The 23,854-nt window shown below is 38.2% G+C and overlaps 1 protein-coding gene and 1 long non-coding RNA gene across 4 annotated transcripts in view; one reads left to right on the forward strand and one right to left on the reverse strand.

Annotated features, from left to right (window-relative positions):
• LOC107583367 (RNA-binding protein Musashi homolog 2-like) overlaps window positions 1-23,854 on the forward strand; it is a 186,769-nt gene that overhangs the window by 83,297 nt on the left and 79,618 nt on the right. For all 3 annotated transcript variants that reach the window (XM_016269563.1, XM_016269565.1, XM_016269564.1), the window contains one exon: window positions 22,488-22,580. In XM_016269563.1, the coding sequence (XP_016125049.1) occupies window positions 22,488-22,580 (93 nt within the window). The remainder of the gene's footprint in view (window positions 1-22,487; window positions 22,581-23,854) is intronic.
• Window positions 11,902-19,605, reverse strand: LOC107583371 (uncharacterized). Its single transcript, XR_001609034.1, has 3 exons — window positions 19,594-19,605; window positions 12,122-12,126; window positions 11,902-12,047 (listed from the first exon to the last, which is right to left on the reverse strand). It is a non-coding gene; the product is annotated as an uncharacterized lncRNA (long non-coding RNA).

Here is a 23,854-nt window from a genome sequence, read left to right on the forward strand (position 1 = left end):
AAGCCTTTTTTTTGCATTTTTAAGCGATTTCTTTTATTTGTGTTACTTATTTATTTGATTTGGGGCTTGTTTTAAAATGTAAAAACTGACAGCGCAGTTTATCTATGCAGTTACACAGAACTATACTCAAACTGTGATCGCTCGCAGAGATAAGAAATAATTAATTTACATAGAGTTGTATTTATTTAGATGTTTATTAGTGAAATAATGGTCATATAGTAAATGTTAATACAATTTAGGGTATTTTAAACAAGTGAATCTTGTTAAAAGTTACATGCGGTGGCCGTGCTGGAGCATTTCCTGAGCATCAACCCGGTGAGTGAACAGCGATATGAAAGCGGCTTCACGAGACTAATGATGAGCAAATATACAACAGAGAGAGAATTTAATTCAGCACTTTTATTTCCAACATGCGCTCATTCATGGCTGTATTACTTAACTCATGCAAAGTTACGTCTTTATTGGGAGACGATCTTGACGGATTATCTACGTGACTCCGACTTCACGAGACTAACGATGAGCATAGACAACAGCGAGGGAATTCAATTCAGTGCTTTTATTTCCAGCATGCGCTCATTCATGGCTGCATATTATTTAATTCAGGCAAAGTTGCATCTTTATTGGGACAGGACTTCATATATTTTACATGACTCCGTGAGTTGGTCTCTATTTCTTAGAGCCAAGCTGCATAAACTACATATCAGGCATCTATGTAATGCATCTAATTTGTGCATAAATGGCTGTTATGTTAAATAAAGTTTTCTAACTATAGCAAATCAAGTACCTGCACCATGCCGTTGTTGTTGTCTCGTCTCCCCTCAGACGCGCTGCAATGGCGATCCTGTGCGCAATTCTCAAAACACCCAAAAGATGGCGGCGTTTATCGTGAATCCGATATTACAAAACCGATATCAGATTATGGTCAAATGCTTAAATATCGGGAAAAATATCGGTAAATAGATATATCAGTCAATCTCTAATTATAACAGATTTTTTTTTACTGTATTTTTGTTAAAATAAATGCAGCTTTGTTGAGCATGAGAAACTTCTGTAAAAAACATAAGAATTTCAACTTTTGAATGGTAATGTATAATGTCTGTGTGCACAACACAGTTGTATGTATGTGTGTTTAATTTCAGTGAAATTATACAAGTGACAGCGTGAGAGAGCATCAATATGGAAAGGGTTTCTTCTTATTGTGTTAAAGTTTCCCTCCTGACTTTGACTAACCAATAACCCGTATATTTTAATTTTGAATTTGCATACTATGAAGCATTTGGTGATTGGTTTTTAAAGTAGCAGAGAAGGGAATGTGTCCTTGGCCTCTGGTTGTTCAGTTTAATATGACACTCTTAAGCTATGAATTTGATTCTGTATTCTAGAGTTTGTAATCACACGATTTCATTTAGTTGTATAATGGACATCAGAGCAGTTGTGTGTTCAGCAAAAGGGGCTGTCAGAGCCTCTAAACAGGTTGTAATTGCCCTTATCAAAGGGACACAGAGCTATGTGCAGTTTACACTCAAAACCTAACACCTTGTGTCATTTAGCAATGCTCATTCATAACAGACTAACAGTGCTTTCCACAGGTTTGAAATATACTTGCGGTGGTAGCTTGGTGGAAAATCCTCCTATTACCCACGGCACAAAAATGGTCTACTACACGTGAAAAATAACAAATAATGTGATTTTTAACAATATTTTAATTTATTGAAATTAATTTGAATTACATAGGCTACTATTACATTTAATTACTATTATGCATTATTATATGCATTGTAAATTATGCAAAATTACAGCATTTAAATGGTAGAGTTCTCCTTACTTTCTCATATAGTGTCTGGGACACAGATTTTACTGATAATAGTAAAATCTATATATTGAATGTCAAATAATGTTCTTAGACTTTTCTTCCTGTGGGGAAGCATCCCAGCCAGAAACTACAATAGTTTACTATAAATGAAATGGAAATTTTAATTAAATACAATTAATTGTGTAACCAAAATACCAATAATGCCCAGGAAAAAAAAACGTAACGTATGACTTTTAATTATAAAGAAGCCCGAAATACACCGGAACTCTTATTTTGAAATGTCTACACTATTGCGGGCTGATCCTTCAGATGAGAGATAAAATATGCATTCTTACAACCGTCTAAAACATATTATATAAAGGTCATAAAGTAGACATAATTGAACACATGAACTGGAGTTCATAAGCAATCGCTTGGCATAAATGTGCACTATTCATTGAAAATCACTTTGAAGCAGTCTGAAGCGCGAGCCTGTAGAACGCGCAACAGCACTGCCTTGTGACACTGTGGAACGTGCAGCGCTTTTTTTTTTTTTATGAAATCATTTTAAAGTTTAATAATCGATAGACTGTATCGCGATTTGTTTTCCATCCCCAAAATATAAAACGACTTAAAATGATCATTAAGACGTTTGTTTTACCATTTCATGTATTGAAGACTTATGACATTAAATTTAAGAAAACTCACCTGGAGTGATTTTGCTTTATTCGCACACGTGCTCCTTAAATACATTTTACAGTTCACGCACATCTATTTTTATTTGCGACTGAAGCGCCCGCACTGTTGAGCCCTGTGTTTGTCTGTGAAATATCTGCCGCGTCTCTGCAGCGCACGTGGGAACGTCAGCAGGAGTAAACAGTTCTCATGCACACAGAACGAGCAGATACGAAACGTGTAGTGCGAGGGGAGATTTTCCAATAGTTAATCGATCACGGATGGTTTCATTATTTAGGGCGGATAAAAAAAAAAAGTATGAGGAGAAAAATAATAAAAGCAAAAATATTTATCCATATATTCTTGGGCAGCCGAGCGCCCGCACTGTTGAGCCCTGTGTTTGTCTGTGAAATATCTGCCGCGTCTCTGCAGCGTACGTGGGAACGTCAGCAGGAGTAAACAGTTCTCATGCACACAGAACGAGCAGATACGAAACGTGTAGTGCGAGGGGAGATTTTCCAATAGTTAATCGATCACGGATGGTTTCATTATTTAGGGCGGATAGAAAAAAAAAGTATGAGGAGAAAAATAATAAAAGCAAAAATATTTATCCTTGGGCGGCCCACCCAAGTAAAGTCTATGTGTGGGAAACACTGGACTAAGCTGTGCTTGAAAGTTTTATGAGAGAGTTCTCATGACAATATGTGCACAAGGTAAAAAAGAAGCATCTGCACTAATTTGAGTTATATAAACTTGCTTTTGAAGTTCCTAAAGAACATGGAAAATATTGGTATTTCCTTCTGTTAATACATACTGAATTTTTTAAGCTTACGTACCTACATGCTAACCTGACCAGCACAGATATGATACATCAAACCCTGTCAGAGAGACTGATGGAGACTCATAGTGCTTGTTTTCATGTTGTACTCTAACACACAACATCAAGCCTCATTCAAGGGTGCATGCATCATATCGGCATGGATGGATAGATGGAACATTTTTTACTGTAAAACGGATTTATTCTGGTTCGTTACATAAATCAACTGTTCTTTATGATGGCATTTCAGTGATGGGTACTCACCGTTACCCGTTTCTGATGTCCACTCGAGTGCTGCTTGACTCGGAGCGTTTTAAAAGGGTTATTTTCTTTTACAATACTGCTTTAAAACATCATAATTCCTTTGGAAAAGAACACGCAGTGCACAGAGCTGTTTTTCGTCTGAAGTGACCAACAATTTTACAAGCCCACAGGCTCCATTTGGCAAGAACTACATTTTTAATCGCCTTACGGACCTATAGGGTATGGGGAAGAGAGTATAGGGATGAGAGATGAAGGGTTCCTGTGGTTCTGTCGAGGTGTGCGACAGGATTGAGTTTATGTGAGGTGCCTAAATCTTTAAGAGCTTAGCAGCAGAGCATGGCTGAGAAATTAGAGATCTGGGAGCAATTACAGAAGATCGAGAGAGAAGGGCAGAAACGGAGGAGAGATGAGGGGGAGAAATGAACGAGTCAGTGAAAATGAGATGAAGAGATTTGGTTAGTCAGTGAGTGTGTGTGTGTGTGTTAGGATTAGAGCCCGACCGATGTGGGTTTTTTGGGGGCCGATACCGATATTAGGGAGCAAAAAAAAAAGCCGATATTCTTTGTGTAGGCTATATTATCGTACTGTATAGTTAAAAGTTTGGACACACTTCCCATTTGTGTCCAAACTTTTGACTGGTACTATATATAAAATACAGTATATAGCCTACATAAACACATTTTTTGCAATGATAACACTAAATGTGGTGATCAAACACCTATAATGATGTGACAAACATAGGCCTATGTAGTAGAGGCAGGGTATTTAACAATTTAACAATGAACTTTATTATTCAAAATGAGTCTGACATCAGTGCACTTAACGGTAAACTTCACTTATTATAAATAACTTAAATAACACAAATAGTACAAAATATATATAACTTGAATTAAGAAATTAAACAAGGTAACTGTATAGGGCAAGCAAGCTACTGCCAAACCAACAATGGCAGGTTTATGCAGGAAGCACAGCTTTTCCAAATGAAAACATCTAAAATTAATAAATAATAATAATTAATAATATTTTTTTTTCACAGATTCAGTCAAATGAACATGCAGAACATTCATATTTAAATCGTCTTTTTGCAGTTTAAATATATATATTATATATATATATATATATATATATATATATATATATATATATATATAATATGTATATACAGTATATGTACTGACCTGTTTTTTTATTTATTCATCAAAAATAAAACAAATTCCATGAAATTCCGCCTAATACAGTAAATTCCATTTTTATGACTGGATTCCGAGATTACGTCCATGTTTTCTGCATCGCGGAAATCATTGGGCCCTACTAATGTGGCAAACGAATATGATGAGCTCATTGTGAGAGTAAACTCAATGGTTAAATTACATTTTATTAATCAAATAGCATGTCTAATTAATTAAAATCATGAAACTTAAACAATTTAACATCAATTTATTAAAAGTTTAACAAAAATGACATGTTTAGGGCCCTATGAAATGTTTTATTTTTTCCAACCTTATGTTTTATTGTTACCAAATTCTGATTTAGAATGTCTAATTATTTGAAAGCATAAAAACAAGTTTCATTTATTCTTACAATAGCCTTATGATTTTTTGCTCAGAAATTCTGTGTTGTGTATTTACGTTAAGGCATAAAATATGCATTTCATCTATCTTTTAAGTAATGAAAATTAAACAAATTAAATTTTTTGGAAAATAAAGGTAATTTAATTTTACAATTAAAACATTGAAGAAATATTGTATGATTATTCCTTAAAAATAAGGTTTTAATAATTTTAGTAGTAGTAGTAGCAGCCTGTTACGTACATTCTACTGAACAATAGTAATATATTTCTGCCGCGATGCCTTCAAGTTAAACCAAACTTTTATTTTGACGGGTTGTCGTTAATACCTTTATGTTTCTGTGTGTGTATATATGAGGATCGTTTTACTCAAATTAAACGGTCAAATGCTCATGAAGTGACTCTCAGAGCAGTTCTGGAGATGTTGTTCGTGTATTTATGTCCTCATTCAGTGAGACGGCAGACGCTAAAATCACAGCAAGCATCGTGTGCTTCAGTACAAGTGGTAAACAAAAACCGCACGTCTGCGCCATTCATCAAAACCGCACGTCTGCGCCATTCATTAACACAGAGACACGAAGAATTCATATTTAAATAGTCGTTTTGCGGCTTAATATTTACAAATACTAGTGGGAGTGTGCTCACTTGTGTGTACGCGCACGTGTGTGTGTGTGTGTGTTGGGGCGGAACTCCGCTGTGCGTGATGCAGAGAGCGCGACCATAACGTAGAGACCTAAATGACATGCCGTCGTGTAAATAAGATAAATAACATAAGGCTATTTAGTTTGTTTAATAAAAGAACAAGGTATAGACCTGTTCTATCGAAAAGGTAACTTTAAATGACTTCTATTGTGATCTGGCACTATAATTAATATAATTAAATAAAATGAACTTGACCTTCAATAATGGCAGGGGAAACACTGCGTAGTGTTAACGACCATAACGTAGAGACCTAAATGACATGCCGTCGTGTAAATAAGATAAATAACATAAGGCTGTTTAGTTTGTTTAATAAAAGAACAAGGTATAGACCTGTTCTATCGAAAAGGTAACTTTAAATGACTTCTGTTGTGATCTGGCACTATAATTAATATAATTGCGTAGTGTTAAATCACCATTCAACAGACTCAAGCCACCACAGCACTGCCGTCTATTGGACTGCAGAAAGATACTAACTGCTACGTCTGCTATGTTACTGACTGTACTGACAAACTATGCTGACACCTTGTCTGCGCCACGACAAAGCGACCGTTGAAAATCATTTGAACTGTGTCAGCACGTCATAAATAGAACGAGGCATCAGTTTACTGCATCCAGTGTAGACAACATAACTGATTATAATGGGTTCTATTCTACACAGGACGTGAGTGGCACGACAAAATGCAATCGAATTCTATTGTATGCGATGTGATGTGACCGATGTGATAAGCATGAGTTCTGTGCCGTGGCCGGTATAAACACCAGCATTGACTGAGTGGCTGCGATCAGCTCCGGTGGCCGTAACAGGCTTCAATGTGCCACAGACACGTGCCGTGATGCGCAGCAGATCAGCTCTAGTCTATAACATCACTGAATCTGCTGTTAAAAATGAGCCATCCATTCATCATATCATCATGCAAAACTAAGAATTAGAATCACTGTAATGTGACGATCAAATATAGGTGTGGGTGGGTGGCGGGCCGATAATTTGAAGCAGAGGACTGGGGTGAAGTTTGAGCTCATCCGCGCATCTCTACACTACACTGACCTGGGTTGCCAGTAGCAAACAATGGAGCGCGCTCTGCTGGTCAAACTAAATAATTACACCCTGAGCTCATCCGCGCATCTCTACACTACACTGACCTGGGTTGCCAGTAGCAAACAATGGAGCTTGTTTGCTAGTCAAACTAAATAATTACACCCTTCAGAAGCATTTAATCTGCGTTATATGTTCTGTAAAAAAAATTTCATATCGGCGGCATATTCACAGATACCGATATATCGGAGACAGGCTCATATCGGCTGATAATATCGGCTAAACGATATATCGGTCGGGCTCTAGTTAGGATAACTCATTGGTTCGGACTCCCCAGAGGCTGACCAGATGCTGCGTTTCCTGCTTAGATGAACAACTACTTTTTGAGGGTCTAAGAGAGAACAAAGTGCAAATGACAGCTTTAAAGTGTTAAGGGCTATTGTGGAATGGGAAGGCCCGGATTGGCTAATCGGGAGCACTGAAAGGATTCCCGGTGGGCAGGTCTGTATTCTTGGCCGCGAGGGCCGTTGTTGTCATGCCCACTGGGTTGAAATATGGATGTTGTCCCTAGACTGCCTGCACTCATAGCAGCCCCACTCTTTTTATTTATTTTCTCGCAGCCCATATTATTATTTCCACTAGACCATATCAATAACAAATTCTCAATTGATAATTAATCATTCTTTTTGCGCAAATCATTGTTTTATTTGTGAAGAAGCTCTTTAAGGATGGCTTTAAGACCAATCGGAATCCTCTACCGTCTGCTCCCGCTTCACAACGAGCGGGACTCGCGCTAACCGCAATTCCCTTCACCTTCCGAGTTTTGATTTTGCCAAATCGGTTTGGGCCAATGCAAACAACTTATTGATCATGAGCCCAACATCCTGACACCCCAACACCTCCTAAATTATACACTTGTGATTTGTGAAATCACAATTCTATATTGGTAAAATTTACTCAGGCCGATGAAATTTTTTGTATGACATTAAAATTATTTTTAGAATAATTGTACACAAATACGTTAAGCAAAACGATTGTGAGAACTTTTTACCTGCATGCAGACAGCCTACATTATTACAAATATTTGGAGCGTCCCTTATTCTGTCCCTTATTTTCTTAAAGAATAAACACTTATTTTCTACAAGAATACAAGAATAAACACTATTTTCTTAAAGAATAAAAGATAAAGAATCACAATTGTCCCTTATTTTCCATTTCTGAAGTTAATTGGCAACCCTAATGATGGTGTAATTATCTTTTGACTCCCCTGACAGCGGCACCTTGCTCAAAAAATCAAAACAAAACAAAACAAAAAAACCCCCCCGTCAGTTGTTGGAGATATGTGAGCAAAAAATAATAGATCAAAGAAAATTCATAATAGAAAGCGCAAAAGGTGGCACTAAAAAAAGGGTTTAGTATGCAGTTAACTTCCATATTGTGGAATATTTCAGAGTGAAACTTTGTTCGTTCAGAAGTACAAACTGTATTTTTAGGCTAGTCCAGTGATTGTACATGTGTGTTCTAGAGTTAAATAAGGCTCTTTTCAAGGGCAGGTTTGTCAAAATTTGTCAGTTTAGTTGTTTACTACCACAGAGTCGGATCCAATGCTTGTGTTTTTCAAGATTACTGGCTGGTTTCAGAAACGGAACAAATGAAACCACATTTGTTAACCATTCTGGATGCATTGTATCCAAATTACATCAGCACCATAACAACTTTTTTACTATACTGTTGGGAAGTTTTGTAAATTTGGACTATAATAACTGTGAGTCATTTATCTGTCGTGAAGTCAGTTGTGCACAGAAAAACCAGGGACATTTATTTAAAACTGAAAAGGTCAGCATTTAGTGCATGTTGTCTATAAATTAAACATTCTCACATTTTTAGGCTTTTTTGGAACCCAGAAGGTTGTTCCTTTGCTTGTGTGGAATCATTTCCATGTGATTCAGTGCCTTAGTTCTCGTGATCTGATCTGGCAGGTTCGGTGGGTTGGTGCATCTGCTCATTGGCCCCTGTTGAAAAGCTGGCGGTGATGAGGTTACAGGAGTCGTGTGGGGTTGCAGTACAGGAGAAAGCTGATCTGAACTCGGCAGCCGTGAAGGTGCTCTACAGAGCACAGGGCAGAGCTGCAGGATGGCAGTGCCAGCTTGGTGCCTAGTCATCTGTGAGTTTGGCATCAGGAGGGGAGAGAAGCGACTGTGCCAACTTGCTTTACACATCCCTAGCAAAATGTCTCTCTCTCTCTCTCTCTCGCTCTCTCTCTCTCTCTCTATCTCTCGTTCTTGCTCTCTTTTCTCCAGCTGTGGTGACTCAGCGGGACAGTGGGTGCGGAGAGAGAGAGAAAACTGCAGTATTACAGTTGAGGTCATTTTTGTTAAACTCTAACATCTCCCAAGCGCAAATGCCTAAATTCAGCCTCAGGCTAGCCATTCATAATCATAAAATTAGTATTCTTTGAAAGCAATGAGAAATCCTTCTGGATTTACCAAAGCCTATATTTTCTTTCAAAATTCATCATGTCAATATTTTTGAAGTAGATTTTGTAATGGCTAATGGTTGACTGTTATGGGCATTTTAATGGCCAATACTGATGTCTAGAGAGCAGAATGAAGATGAATACATGCTAAAGAGTTTGCTGAAAATGCAAAAATGTTTGGCTTAAGAAATCTTTTATATTCAGAGAAAATACATTTGATTTGATCAAAAATACAGTAAAAACAGTAATATTAAGGATTGTTGTTGTAGTTGTTGTTATTCTTTAAAATAGGCCTAACTGCTCTGTTTTAATTTTAAAATGTAATTTATTTCTGTGATGGCAAAGCTGAATTTTTAGTAGTAGTTACTCCAGTGTTCAGTGCCACACAATCCTTCAGAAATCATTCTAATATGCTGATATTGGAGCTCAAGAGGCATTTCTTATTCTTATTTTTATTTTTTAGCATTTATTTAAAACGGAAATCTTTTATAATATTATACTGTTATACTTTTACTGTCAACTTTGATAAATTAAATGGCTGATTATTATATTAATAAGTATACATTTTAATTTAAAACAAAAATCTGACCTACCCCAAATTTTTGAAAAGTAGTGCTGTTCATCTGTCGTGACTTGCAGGCAGCTTGTGACCTGGACTGTCATGGAAAGTCAATAAACTCAGAGTTATGCTGTGAGATGGGCTGGTTCGTTAAGGTGCTGTTGAAAGTTTGAAGGATGTACCGGTATCACCGTACTGGTATAGTATCGGTGGGTGGGGTTGGGGTTCCCCTCTTTTCTCACTTTCCTTCGCTTTTAAATGGCTTGTAAAAGCGCAGTGCGCATTTTACTTTGACTTTCAAATTAGCTGCAATTCGGTGTGAAGCGCTTGTTCGTTGTTAGTTCGTTTGAGTTTTCCCTCTTTTCCTTGCTTTCCTTTATTCTTTAAAATAGGCCTAACTGCTCTGTTTTAATTTTAAAATGTAATTTATTTCTGTGATGGCAAAGCTGAATTTTTAGTAGTAGTTACTCCAGTGTTCAGTGCCACACAATCCTTCAGAAATCATTCTAATATGCTGATATTGGAGCTCAAGAGGCATTTCTTATTCTTATTTTTATTTTTTAGCATTTATTTAAAACTGATATCTTTTATAATATTATACTGTTATATTTTACTGTCAACTTTGATAAATTAAATTGCTGATTATTATATTAATAAGTATACATTTTAATTTAAAACAAAAATCTGACCTACCCCAAATTTTTGAAAAGTAGTGCTGTTCATCTGTCGTGACTTGCAGGCAGCTTGTGACCTGGACTGTCATGGAAAGTCAATAAACTCAGAGTTATGCTGTGAGATGGGCTGGTTCGTTAAGGTGCTGTTGAAAGTTTGAAGGATGTACCGGTATCACCGTACTGGTATAGTATCGGTGGGTGGGGTTGGGGTTCCCCTCTTTTCTCACTTTCCTTCGCTTTTAAATGGCTTGTAAAAGCGCAGTGCGCATTTTACTTTGCTCTCTCTCGTAGCTGCAATTCGGTGTGAAGCGCTTGTTCGTTGTTAGTTCGTTTGAGTTTTCCCTCTTTTCCTTGCTTTCCTTCACTTTTAAATAGCTTAAAAGCACCGTGCGCATTTTACTTTCACTTTCGAACTAGCGGCAATTCGGCGTCAATTTAAGCATCATCAAAATACAACTTCAAGCTCAACTTAGCCTATATATAAATCATTGATTCGTTTTGTTAATAACAGTTCTAAGTACACCATTCTATAGGCTATGACTAATGTAAAATAACAAATAACTTGCACAAAATTTAAATAGCTTAGGTATACAAAACTGTAAATCAACAAACACTGGAACCAGTTAAATAAGAAACGAGTGTTTTATAAAAGCTTCCAAAATCACTTTAGATAAAAGCAAAAGTCAACAGGCTTTTCAAAATCCAAAATAGTGCCAAACATGCGCTTTTGCATTTCGTTTCAATACTAAATCTTCCGCTATCATCTTGTCTGTCTCACCTCACTCTTCTTGTCAGTCAGCTCGACTCTCCTCACGTGAATTAAATGTAATTTATGATGCGACGTGCGCATTTTACTTTCACTTTCGAACTAGCGGCAATTCGGCGTCAATTTAAGCATCATCAAAATACAACTTCAAGCTCAACTTAGCCTATATATAAATCATTGATTCGTTTTGTTAATAACAGTTCTAAGTACACCATTCTATAGGCTATGACTAATGTAAAATAACAAATAACTTGCACAAAATTTAAATAGCTTAGGTATACAAAACTGTAAATCAACAAACACTGGAACCAGTTAAATAAGAAACGAGTGTTTTAAAAAAGCTTCCAAAATCACTTTAGATAAAAGCAAAAGTCAACAGGCTTTTCCAAATCCAAAATAGTGCCAAACATGCGCTTTTGCATTTCGTTTCGATACTAATTCTTCCGCTATCATCTTGTCTGTCTCACCTCACTCTTCTTGTCAGTCAGCTCGACTCTCCTCACGTGAATTAAATGTAATTTATGATGCGACTTTCATTCGGCATGCTGTATTGAGCAGCCGCGATTAGTTTTTATTTGTAGTGTCTGTTCTCGAACTGAACGAAATAATTTTTATTACTATAAACATCAAAACGACGGTGAGGGACAGAGAGCAAGTGACATACCGGTTGTTGCGGCTTAACACTAGTATCACCGCCAACACCGTCTATCACAGCAAGCATACTCAGTAGTTGCTTTTTCATTGCTCAGGAGACTTAGGCCTAAATGAAGGAAAACCAAGAACTCCAAGTATCCACTTTGTCTCAGTGCAAATTTGTTGTCCATTGAAATGTAAACACAGTTTGAGTCAGTTCTAAGGTCTCTTCAACAAAAACAAAAGTCTACATTTGCTCTCCATTTAATGTCATTTCTGTCTAGAAGAAGCAATTAGAGGCATAAATAGAAATAATCAAATTTTTCTTTCTAATGAAAAAGTTTATTTTGCAAAACTGATCCTGATAGATCACTCTCTCGTTCTCAGTCTGAGAGTATTTTAGTTAAGCTGTCACTGATGACACAAGAGTTATCGCTCTGCAAACACCAGTGACACCCTCTTTCTATGTGGCATTTTCACATTTCCTCTGGATATTAATTTAGCATATGAAGCTCACCTAGTGTGCAGATGGCAGCAGTGTGTTCATTAATGTGAGCAAGTCTCTCTCTCTGTGTTCAGCTGAAGGGTGTTAACTGAATGAATCTAACTGAGCTGTTTGTGTGAACCCTTCCTCCGTCTATTCATTCATAAAAACAGCTCCATATATACAATCCAGAATGGATGCAGTAATGCAAGTCCACACCTTATCACAGAAACAGCTCACAGTAACTAACTTTAGACTGGAAGGATGTTGAATTACCACAAATGCTTTAAAGGGGTCATATGATGCGATTTACATTTTTCCTTTCTCTTTGGAGTGTTACAAGCTCTTGGTGCATAAAGAAGATCTGTAAAGTTGCAAAGAAGTCTCAAATCCAAAGAGATATTCTTTATAAAAGTTAAGTCAACCACGCCTGCCTAAAACGGCTCGTTCTAACACGCCCCCACATGGCTACGTCACGATGTGGGAAGATTTGCATAACGCCGCCCAAATGTTCATGCAAAGAAAGAAGGTGTAACTTTTATTCTTGCTGTAGTATTGTTGTTGCCACCGCCATGTCGTGAAGGCGCTGTGTTTCTTTGTGAAAGCAAAACCAAAAAAAGGTTGGCCTTCCAAAAGAGGACGATATCCGCTTCGTTATGCCTGCAGCTGATCCGTGCTGGTCGCTGAGGAAATGCATCAACTTCGTGCAGTCGATCGCCGGATCGGCTTTCACCGCGGACGAAGCGGAGTCCAGCCCGGGGTCGCCACATGTGGTTGCCGCAATCCCATTGAACGCTCCTTCGTCGAATCCGCCGGCCGCGCCGTTCTCAAGCCCGCCCGGCCTCCGCTCACTCTAGGCCGCGGCTCAATCTAGGCCTCCGGCCTCCACTCACTCAAGGTCTCGCGTGTGTGACGCTGTTTCGTTGTGAAAGTGAAACTACTTTGTTTGGCCTTCCAAAAAAAGACACAACTAGAAATCAGTGGTTAAGTTGTATTTACAACACTGTTCCAGAACAGTTTAACCCAAATATTCAGATGTGTCCAGCGCATTTTATGGAGGACTGTTTCCTGATCCTGGTAGAGTAGACTACAATGCCGGCTGTTCTGACTCACAGACGGTAAGTAAATTTTTTTATATTTAAAGAATTTGCCAATGACGATTCAAACGTGAGCTTTTTGGGCAGTGTGTAGAGTAGCACTTGTCGTTTGTCATTTCTCCGATCACAAATGCAGACATGGTTTTATGTTTACGCGGCGCATGCAACAAAACGCGTAAAAGGATAGTATAAGTCATTATAATCCATAATTATGTCCCCACTGGATGCAACAAATGCCTTGTTTATAATAGGTTTTAATGTTTTTGTCTCGTTGCTCCGGCCGGACAGGGCATCACAATATGGTAAGGAGCGTATCAATTCTGTCACACGCTTGAGGTATTCGGCCAATCACAATGCACTGGATAGCTGGCCAATCAGAGCACACCTCGCTTTTCAGACCAATGAGCTTTGTAAAAATCGACGCGTTTCAGAAAGGCAATAATGTACAGTATGTGGAAAATAATGTGTTTTTTGAACCTTAAACCACATAAATACATTTCATTACACCAAATACACAAAATAATGTTCTTTTTAGCAGCATCATATGACCCCTTTAAAAGTTCAGGTGTGTGTGTGTACGTGCTGATCTGGTGTTAGGGGCAGGTGGACTTCTCACCCTGTAATCACCATTGGGAAAGTGAGATCCGGCGTGGATCGCTGATGGCTGCGGCCACATTCTAATCACTCCTTTTTGAAAATGAACAGAAGGCACAAAAGCTGTGGGAGAAAGTGCTCTGATTGGAAGCAGGATGAAGAAAAGCTCCTCACAGGAAAGAGGTCTCGGCTTGAACGGATCCCCTCTGGTTCAAGTGGCCTTGTTTGAGAGATGACGCCAAAGTCAGACAACTGTAATCAGCTGTCCACAAATACTGTCATTCACTAAATCAGGGGCCATGGAGGATAAAACTGTGTGAAAGAGAAAGCTCTCATTCGAGTCATGGAGGAACCGTGTGTGTGTGTGTCTCATAGAGAGGCTCTTCAGAGTGTATTTTCAGCTCAGGCTCTTCTGCAGACCTCAGATGTGAGAGCTCATGATTTTTAATCTCAAATATGTCAAAGCACACCTTTGTTATAAAACTTTGTGTTAATATGTTAAAGGGGTCATATGATGCGATTTCAAGTTTTCCTTTCTCTTTGGAGTGTTACAAGCTGATTGTGCATAGATAAGATCCCTGAAGTTGCAAAGACTAAAGTCTCAAAACCAAAGAGATATTCTTTATCAAAGTTAAGACTCTGCCACGCCCCCTAATCCCAAACACACCGCCCGGGCAATGAAGGAGTGGCTTCGTAAGAAGCATTTCAAGGCTCTGGAGTGGCCTAGCCAGTCTCCAGCTCTCAACCCCATAGAAAATCTTTGGCGGGAGTTGAAAATCCGTGTTGCCCAGCGACAGCCCCACAACATTACTGCTCTAGAGGAGATCTGCATGGAGGAATGGGCCAAAATACCAGCAACAGTGTGTGAAAACCTTGTGAAGACTTACAGAAAACGTTTGACCTCTGTCATTGCCAACAAAGGGTATATAACAAAGTATTGAGATGAAATTTTGTTATTGACCAAATACTTATTTTCCACCATAATTTGCAAATAAATTCTTTAAAAATCCTACAATGTGATTTTCTGGATTTTTTTTTTCTCATTTTGTCTCTCATAGTTAAGGTATACCTATGATGAAAATTACAGGCCTCTCTCATCTTTTTAAGTGGGAGAACTTGCACAATTGGTGGCTGACTAAATACTTTTTTTCCCCACTGTAACTAGCTCACCTTTTGCTGCACCATGTTTGCATACATCTTCGTACTTTCTGTAATCAATATGAATCTGTACTAACTTTAACAGTCTCCCCGCACTCCCTCTCAGTTTCTTCTCCCTGCTCATTCTTAACTTTGATTTTTACTTTAAATTTATGTATAAGGCTTGCAACTTCGTTGAAACAATGTCTGAACTCCATAACTGCTCTACTATTCTTGATCTCTACAGATTCTCGAACTTGAACAAGCAAATCACCAAACGGCATTCTGGGTTGAGCGAGCGGCATCTTCAGAAAGGCGCTCTGCACTCTTAAGGAAATATTACCACTCCGCTCCGCTCAATAGACAATATAAGTGATTTATAATTAGTGGTCGACCGAGATTGTTTTTTTGACAGCCGATGCCGATATCTTAAAAAGCAGGGTGGCCGATATAAAGCCGATATAATTTTTCATTTTAATTAATATTTAAGAAATCTGAAATAATTAGAAAATGGATTAAAAAATAAATGTGTTAAATAAACATACTTTAGATGACTAAAGTATTTTTCACAAATAAATAAATATTTAATAAAAATATAATTAAAAAGTAAACACCGTAACCAACAGGGCCATGAATCGATCTTTTCCGGTATTTATTTCAGCACACATTTAAAATAAGATCTGATTAACGTGAATCTTATCATTAGTCTTCTCCACTAGATGTCACCCTTATTTACCTTGCGCGATGTTACAACAGAAAGCCTGTCATTCATTTAGCGCTTATCATGGCCATACGCGTGATTCGCAATGCTCAGGTGAAATGCTATAGTAATACTATAAATCTGCGGAAGCATTTGATCACGCATAAGGCGCCATGATTTCCGCAGAGAATGAATGGCGGATGGTGCGGCGCACTTTTTTTGTTTACTACACGCATACTAAAGCGTGGATGACGCTCATGGTGTTTTCAGCTTCTGCTGTGTCACTATATGATGATATGAACACGAATGTCATTTCCATCTGCTCTGAGAGTCACTTCATTAGCATTTACCATTTAATTTGAGAAAACTACCGTCATATCACATACACAGAAGCTGCAAGTTCTTCACGGCAACCCATCAAAATAAAAGTTTATTTTAACGATAAAAAACTGTCAGAATATATTACTATTTAGCAGTCTTAAGACTAAATGCTACTACTGCTAATACATATTAATAAATCTTTATTTTTAAAAAGGAATAATCACATTTGTTTTCTTTTTAATTTTAACAGTACACCTCTGTTGTACAGCACTTTGTTTGCCAAAAAATAAAAGGGTTTAATTTTCATTTGATTAGGATAAATTAAAATTGTTTTATGCCTTCATCTGATTACCAGAAAAGGTTATAGGGCCCTCTTATTGTTTAAAAAAAGACCAAATACAAAAAAAGAATAGGTTTAAAATACAGGCATAATTTCTTTTTATTAATTCACCATTTGTAAACTGATGTTTACTGTTAATTTTTTAGAAATATCAATAGCATTTGTATTAAAACTATATTCACTGAATGTAATAAAAAAATCGAGAATCGAATCGTATTCGAGAGCTTGCTAATCAAAATCGAATCGAATCGGGACATCTGAATCGATACCCAGCCCTAGTAGTATACTGTAATGTCACTTAAAATCTGTCAAGATAAAAGCCACTAGAAACACATCCTTGAGAAACAGCCATGACCCTGCAACAGATATGACACTCAAACACACTCACTGCTGCACTGAAAGAGAGAGGAAATGGTGTCCTTCTGGGAATCAGAGAGAGGTCATTCAGTGTCTAGTGTGTCCTCACTCATGCTGTTGAATTCTCCTTCAGCGTTACTGCTCTAAAACACCAGCAGGTGTGCAAGCAGATCGGTGGGAAAGTTACTCGTCTCTTCCATTTCTCCAGCTCCTCCCTGGAGCCCGTCGTCTGTGTTCCTGCCTGTTCAAGCTGAGCTGGGAATACATCTTCATAACTCGGATCTCATTTTAATAAGTGACAGAAGCAGATTCTGCACAAATAATAAGCGACCATATCATATTAGCACAAACCTCTTCCTATATGTCCCTGAGAGAAACACTACGAAGGCCTTATGGTGACGGACTCTGATGCCTGTGTTATACGTTTTTGCTCTGAATAATGTAAGTTGTGTAACATGCAAGCTCACTTTATTCCTGTATCGATGTCTTTTTACCGTGCTGTCTGTCTCTCACTTCTCCAGGAGGATTTAGGCTTGTCACCATGGAGAAAGCAGGAGAGAAAGTAATTGCATTGTTGCAGTGCTTGTAGAAATCCCATCAGCCTTGTGGGCAGGCCTGTCACAGAGCATAAAGAGCTGGCTAAAAACTTAAGCATCCATAGACAGGGCAGCAGCGGTGGCGGGAAGGGAAACGCCTCTCGCATAGAGCCAAGGTGTCACAGGAAGCAGATAAAGCTGCTGCTGGTAGTGCAGGAACAGGACCAGCTGCTGTTTCCATTAGCCAGATCTGTGCTGATAAGAATAGGGATGCTGGTAAATATCCAGGCTGAACAACCCTGATTAACCCCAGGTGGATGTGCTCTTGTTTTAGGCTCTGATCTCCGGTCACTGGATTGATTTACATTCTGAATGAGTGTCAAATACAAGCTGCCGGTGCTGATGCAAATAGACAGGTAGATAGACAGATAGATCTGCTTGAACTTTCAACATCATCTTCACTCTTAATTGGCGTGTTGGCTGGTAGGTGTGGTTATTGCACATTAAATTACAGAATACACAGATTTATTAAGTATTTAAAGGTGTAGTGTGTCATTTCTTTTTACTAGAATCACCAGATGGGACTGCAAATAGAACAAACATTTATGGCTGATACTGCCGTTATGAAGTTTAGAATAATTAAATATTATGTAGATACTGATAAAAAGAAAATAGTAAGATACTGTAAAACAATAGTATTGTGAAATATTATTACAATCTAAAAAAAAAAGAAGAGCCGTTTTCTATTTGAATCTATTTTAAAACTCAATTTAATCCTATAATGCCAGTATTTTAGTTTCAGCAGCTTTACTCCAGTCTTCAGTATGACATGATCCTTCAGAAATCATTCTAATATGCTGCCTTGGTGTTTAAGAACCATTTTTATTATGTTTTTTGCTGCTTCATATTTTTGTGAAAACCGTAGTTCACAACCATTCAAAAGTAATAAACATTAATAACTGAACACCAGCAATAATTGATAATAGAGGTCGACCGATGTATCGGTTTTGCCGATTAATCGGCACCGATAGTTGATTGCTGGAACTATCGGTTATCGGCAAAAATCCATGCCGATAGTTTTCCGTGTTGTGTCCATTGCTGGAGCGGCTGAGAAGGGTCTGCTGTCGTTATACAGTGCGAGAGCGGCCTCTAGTTGTTGAAATCACTGACAGCACATGCGATTTGTTTAGACACGTGATACTGCACGCTGAACAGAGCGGGAAACATCAGACGTGGATTTAAATGCAGCCGACAGAAAATCCTGCCGCGTCACAGAGCGCCATTCATATAGTTTTCCATTAAATTACATTAGTCCTGAATCGTTGTTAATGTACATAATGAATTGTGTATTGTGCATTTTCAGCAAAACGTTTGTCTTTCTGTGGCTCTAATAAAGTCTGTGTGCTTCATTTATAGAGCTATAATATAGGTCGCGCTTTCTCTTTCCGTTTGCTCCGTTTTTTAAACACCGAACTTCAAACTCATCTATGCCAAATTGTTCATTCTTGAAGTAAACTTGTGTCCGTTTGGTGATTTAAATTGTTTTAGACCGCTGCTTGAGTTGAATGCGACGCGTCCGGAGTATGTGTGATACCGGTGAGTTCTCCTAGACTCAGCGCTACGCTTTTATTTTGATTAGATAATCATCAAGTGTTCAAGAATAGAGGCAGTTAAAGTGTGAGAGTATACATACAATATCCATATGTATCAACCCTCTACATTGCGAGTAAATCACTCGCATATGCGACTAAATCTTCACTCTGGGCGACTAAATGATGTCTAATATTAGCCAATTGCTAATAAATTCTCAGATTTTATGCCAGTGTGAGTTGGAGACTAAGTATAAGTTTAGCACAGATATTTTCACTCGCCGAACACTGACTGAGCGCATCAGAGTTTCACTCTCCGCCAAGCGATCTGAGTTCCTTTGGAAATCTTCCGCTTTTAAGAACTACCGCTTTCTCCGGTAGTGGGTGGAATTAATGCACAAACGGCAATCTCATTGGCTGGCGCTCAGCTATTTACATCCCTGTTTTGATTTCAGCAAATCAGTTCGAGCGAACGCACACAACCTGATTAATATTCATGAATCCAGTAGCTCATTAATACTTTGTGCGTTTTATATTGTTCTTATTAGTAGAATTCGTATCATTATTATCTAATCAGTATTTTTGTTAGTTTTTCCCCAATTAATTTTTTATTTTTTTTACAGAAACACTGAATGACAAAAAATTGCGCTAATGGTGCCAAACACGTGTGTGGCATCAGTGAGAAGTGATTTGTAACAGCATTATTAGCTGTGAAATCTTGGGAAGGTGCATCTAGAGAGACTGGAATCAGCACTGTGCCTCTTTTTAAGCTTTCATACAGAGGAAGATGATCTCCAAAAACAAATGTGTCATCCTGAGGTCAGACCTTTGACCTCAACTTGACCTTAAAACATGAAAGTATACTGAAAAAAGGCCACAAATCAAGATAATGTGATAGTCAAAAGCCCGGAATAGAAGGTTCTGGTATTTTGTCTTCACTATGTTTTAATTGTGAATCTGTGTAAACTGACAGTTGGACTTTTGTTGGCATTCTATTCTGCACTTTATTTTAGAGTATGCACAATATGTAAAATAAAGGGCTATTTTTTTCAGCAGTCATTTTTTCACTCTTGTCACTTACAGATAATATTTATCTATTTCTCGCCATGAAAATAGCCACGGAAGCTGGAATGGCGTCAAACACAAACAAACTTGTCACTTACAGTTCATAAGCTCACAACTCGGCTAAAAAAAAAATAGTGGTGCAGAAAATGATAATACACATTTCTCTTGACTATATTTGTTTATTTTTCTCATTCTCACCATCTGGTAAAAAAGTCTCTATTTCTTGATCTATTACTTGGTATTTCATAAATCTTAAAGGGGTCATATGATGCTGCTAAAAAGAACATTATTTTGTGTATTTGGTATAATGAAATGTGTTTATGCGGTTTAAGGTTAAAAAAACACATTATTTTCCACATACTGTACATTACTGTTTCTCCTCTATGCCCCGCCTTTCTGAAACGCGTCGATTTTTACGAAGCTCATCGGTCTGAAAAAGCGAGGTGTGCTGTGATTGGCCAGCTATCCAGTGCGTTGTGAGTGACCGAATACCTCAAGCGTATGACGGAAATGTTACGCCCCATACCACATTGTGATGATGCCCTGTCAGGCTGGAGCGCTGATTCAAAAACATGAAAACCCATTATAAACGAGGCATTCATTGCATCCAGTGGGGACATAATTATGGATTATAATGACTTGTACTGTCTTTTTACGCTTTGCGTTGCATCGCACCGCGTAAACATAAAACCATGTCTGCATTTGTGATCAGAGAAATGACAAACAACAAGCCCTACTCTACACTGCAAAAAGACTCGCTTTAAATACATAAAATATAAAAACTCCTTAAATATAAAAAACGTACTTACAGTCTGTGAGTCAGAACAGCCGGCATTGTAGTCTACTCTCCCAGGATCAGGAAACGGTCCCCCATAAAATGTGCTGCACACATCTGAATATTTGGGTTGAAGTGTTCTGGAACAGTGTTGAAAATACAACTTAACCACTAATTTCTAGCCGTGTCCATTTTTGGAAGGCCAAACATAGTTGTTACACACATACACACATAGTAGTTGCACGTATAGTAGAATGCACATGTGACGACCCCGGGCTGGACTCCGCTTCATCCTCGGTGAAAGCCGATCCGGCAATCCACAGCGCAAAGTTGTAGTATTTCCTCAGCAACCAGCACGGATCAGCTCCAGGCATGACGAAGCAGATAGCGTCCTCTTTTGGAAGGCCAAACAAAGTACCGTATTGACCCGAATATAAGACAGTGTTTTTTTTCTTGGAAACACGTCTGAAAAAATGCGGTCGTCTTATATTCAGGGTCTAGACTTTGACATGTCAATAATACACCCACAACAATAGGTGGCGCCAAATACGCATAATACGAGTGTGCCATCGCGAGTAAAAACTTACAGCTGCATGAGTCGTGACTGTCATGTTAGCCTGATGGGACCAAACTCCCTTTGTGATTTTAAAATGTAAGACAGTACCCAGATTTGAAGACTACAGTAAGATTGAACTTCTACTGTTAATAAGATTTTGGTAGGCTACTATTAGATGGATAGCCTAAATGTCCTAATTCAGATGGGCTACCTGTTTTTTTTTTTTTAATGGTATATCAAAAAGTGTATATTTTTAAAATGTGATTGTTGGTACATTTAACCAGTAAATATGCAATATGAAAATAATTGAAGACAATGTGTTTTACTGAGAAAAACAGAAAAAAAAGTTTTTTAAAAAGCCTTTTTCCAAAAGGTACATCTGGAAAAAGGGGGTCGTCTTATAATCAGGGTCGTCTTATATTCGGACCAATACGGTAGTTTTGCTTTCACAACGAATCACACAGCGCCTTCACGACATGGCGGCGGCGGCAACAATACTACAGCGAAAATAAAAGTTACACCTTCTTTTTTTGCGTGAACATTTGGGCGGCGTTATGCAAATCTTCCCACATAGGGATGTAGATATGTGGGGGAGTGTTAGAATGAGTCGTTTTAAGTAGGTGTGGCTGACTCTTAACTTTTATAAAGAATATCTCTTTGGATTTGAGACTTTAGTCTTTGCAACTTTACAGATCTTCTTTATGCACCAAGAGCTTGTAACACTCCAAAGAGAAAGGAAAAATTGAAATCGCATTATATGACCCCTTTAATGTTTGTTACTGAAATTTAGGCAAATAAATGATTTGTCTCTTTCTCCTCCTCTGTATTAGTAATTTATTTACTTTTTTACATATTTAAACTAATTAACATCATCATCTGAATAGATCATTGTCTGTAATCTAGGTGTCCGCTTGGTCTGAACGTGTTTTGGTTTGCTCATGTTTTTCTCTCTTCTTCTTCTTCTCTCTTTCTCACCAGATGGTCACAAGAACAAAGAAAATATTTGTGGGTGGATTATCAGCGAGCACAGTCGTTGAAGATGTGAAACAGTATTTTGAACAGTTCGGAAAGGTAAGACCAGAACATTACTCCCTACTGATATTCCAGTATGAACATCTTCAGATTTCCATGCCTAGGCGAGCACAGACTCACTCGTGTCTGCTCCGAATGTATTTGTTACAGTGCTGGAAATGAGGGCACAGATGTGTGAAGGCGGTGTGGTTGATTCAGGAAACTGTTGTTGGTGTTTTCAGTGATGTTGAAACTTACAGAGTGAATGAAGTATTTATATCCAAACATTTACTGCCAAGTAGCTGACATTGATTAGCACCTGCCTGGGGGTGGGGCTATAATGGCTGTGGCTGGGATGAGATGAGTGAAGTTGGGGGTGGAATTTGGGCTGGGAGTGGGTGGGGTTTGGCATTGTGGGTATGGCTAGATTGTTGTGGTTAGACATAAGGGTGGAGTTGGACTGTATTTTTATATGGATTTTGTTGCCATAGTTATGGAAATTTCAACTGAATGAAAGACTGCCGGCTGTTACTATTACCTGTCTGCTTGTATAAATAAAAATGAATCGGAGTGTAAGTATTCGCCACGACGGCTGCAATCATCATAGCTGAGCAGGACTTGATTGACTTGATTATATGAGACAAGCTTTTTTAGCTTCTCATGGCTCCTCTTCTTAGCTTCTCGTGGAAGATTTTAAGAGCACAAACAAATCAGTGTGATTGAATATGTCATCTGAAATCAGAGCCCCTCTCTTTCTCTTCTCCCAGCTCTCTCTCCCTTTCCCACAGGCTGCGAAAAGGCTCTCTTTCAGGCTTTCTTTTTCAGGTGGATTTGTATGTTTATTAAATAAACTGGCAATCCGCTGTATACTGCCATTATCCCTGTGTGTCTGTGCATCACTGAGACTCCCACAAATGGGAACCCCGGTTCTTTAGGCCTTAGAGAGAGACAGCGGTCAGGCAATTCACATGTCTCAACTGGACATATTTGGAATTTTTTTAGTGGACTTAAATGCCATCACTTGTGTGTGTGTGTGTGTGTATGTTTAAGTTCAGTTGTCTCTGCATGGATGTGGTTCATGTGTTTCAGTGCTCAGGGTGAATTTGTGTATGTTTCTAATTTTGTGTGTGTGTGTGTGTGTGTTTTGGGTAATTGTGGCAGTTGGTTAAAAGCCGAAAGGAGGAAACAGGTGGTGATTTCACAGTTTTTCAGGGAAGAAGTTTTCAGTGTTTCATTGGCTAAACAAGTGACGACACAGTGAAAAACAGTGCACATTTTTGACTTCTGCTCTTTGCAGCCTCTTTTAAAGCCCTATGAAATCCATTCCACCCCCC

The sequence above is a fragment of the Sinocyclocheilus grahami genome, unplaced genomic scaffold (genome assembly GCF_001515645.1).
Source record: "Sinocyclocheilus grahami isolate Dianchi unplaced genomic scaffold, SAMN03320097.WGS_v1.1 scaffold53.1, whole genome shotgun sequence".
Lineage (NCBI taxonomy): Eukaryota > Metazoa > Chordata > Actinopteri > Cypriniformes > Cyprinidae > Sinocyclocheilus > Sinocyclocheilus grahami.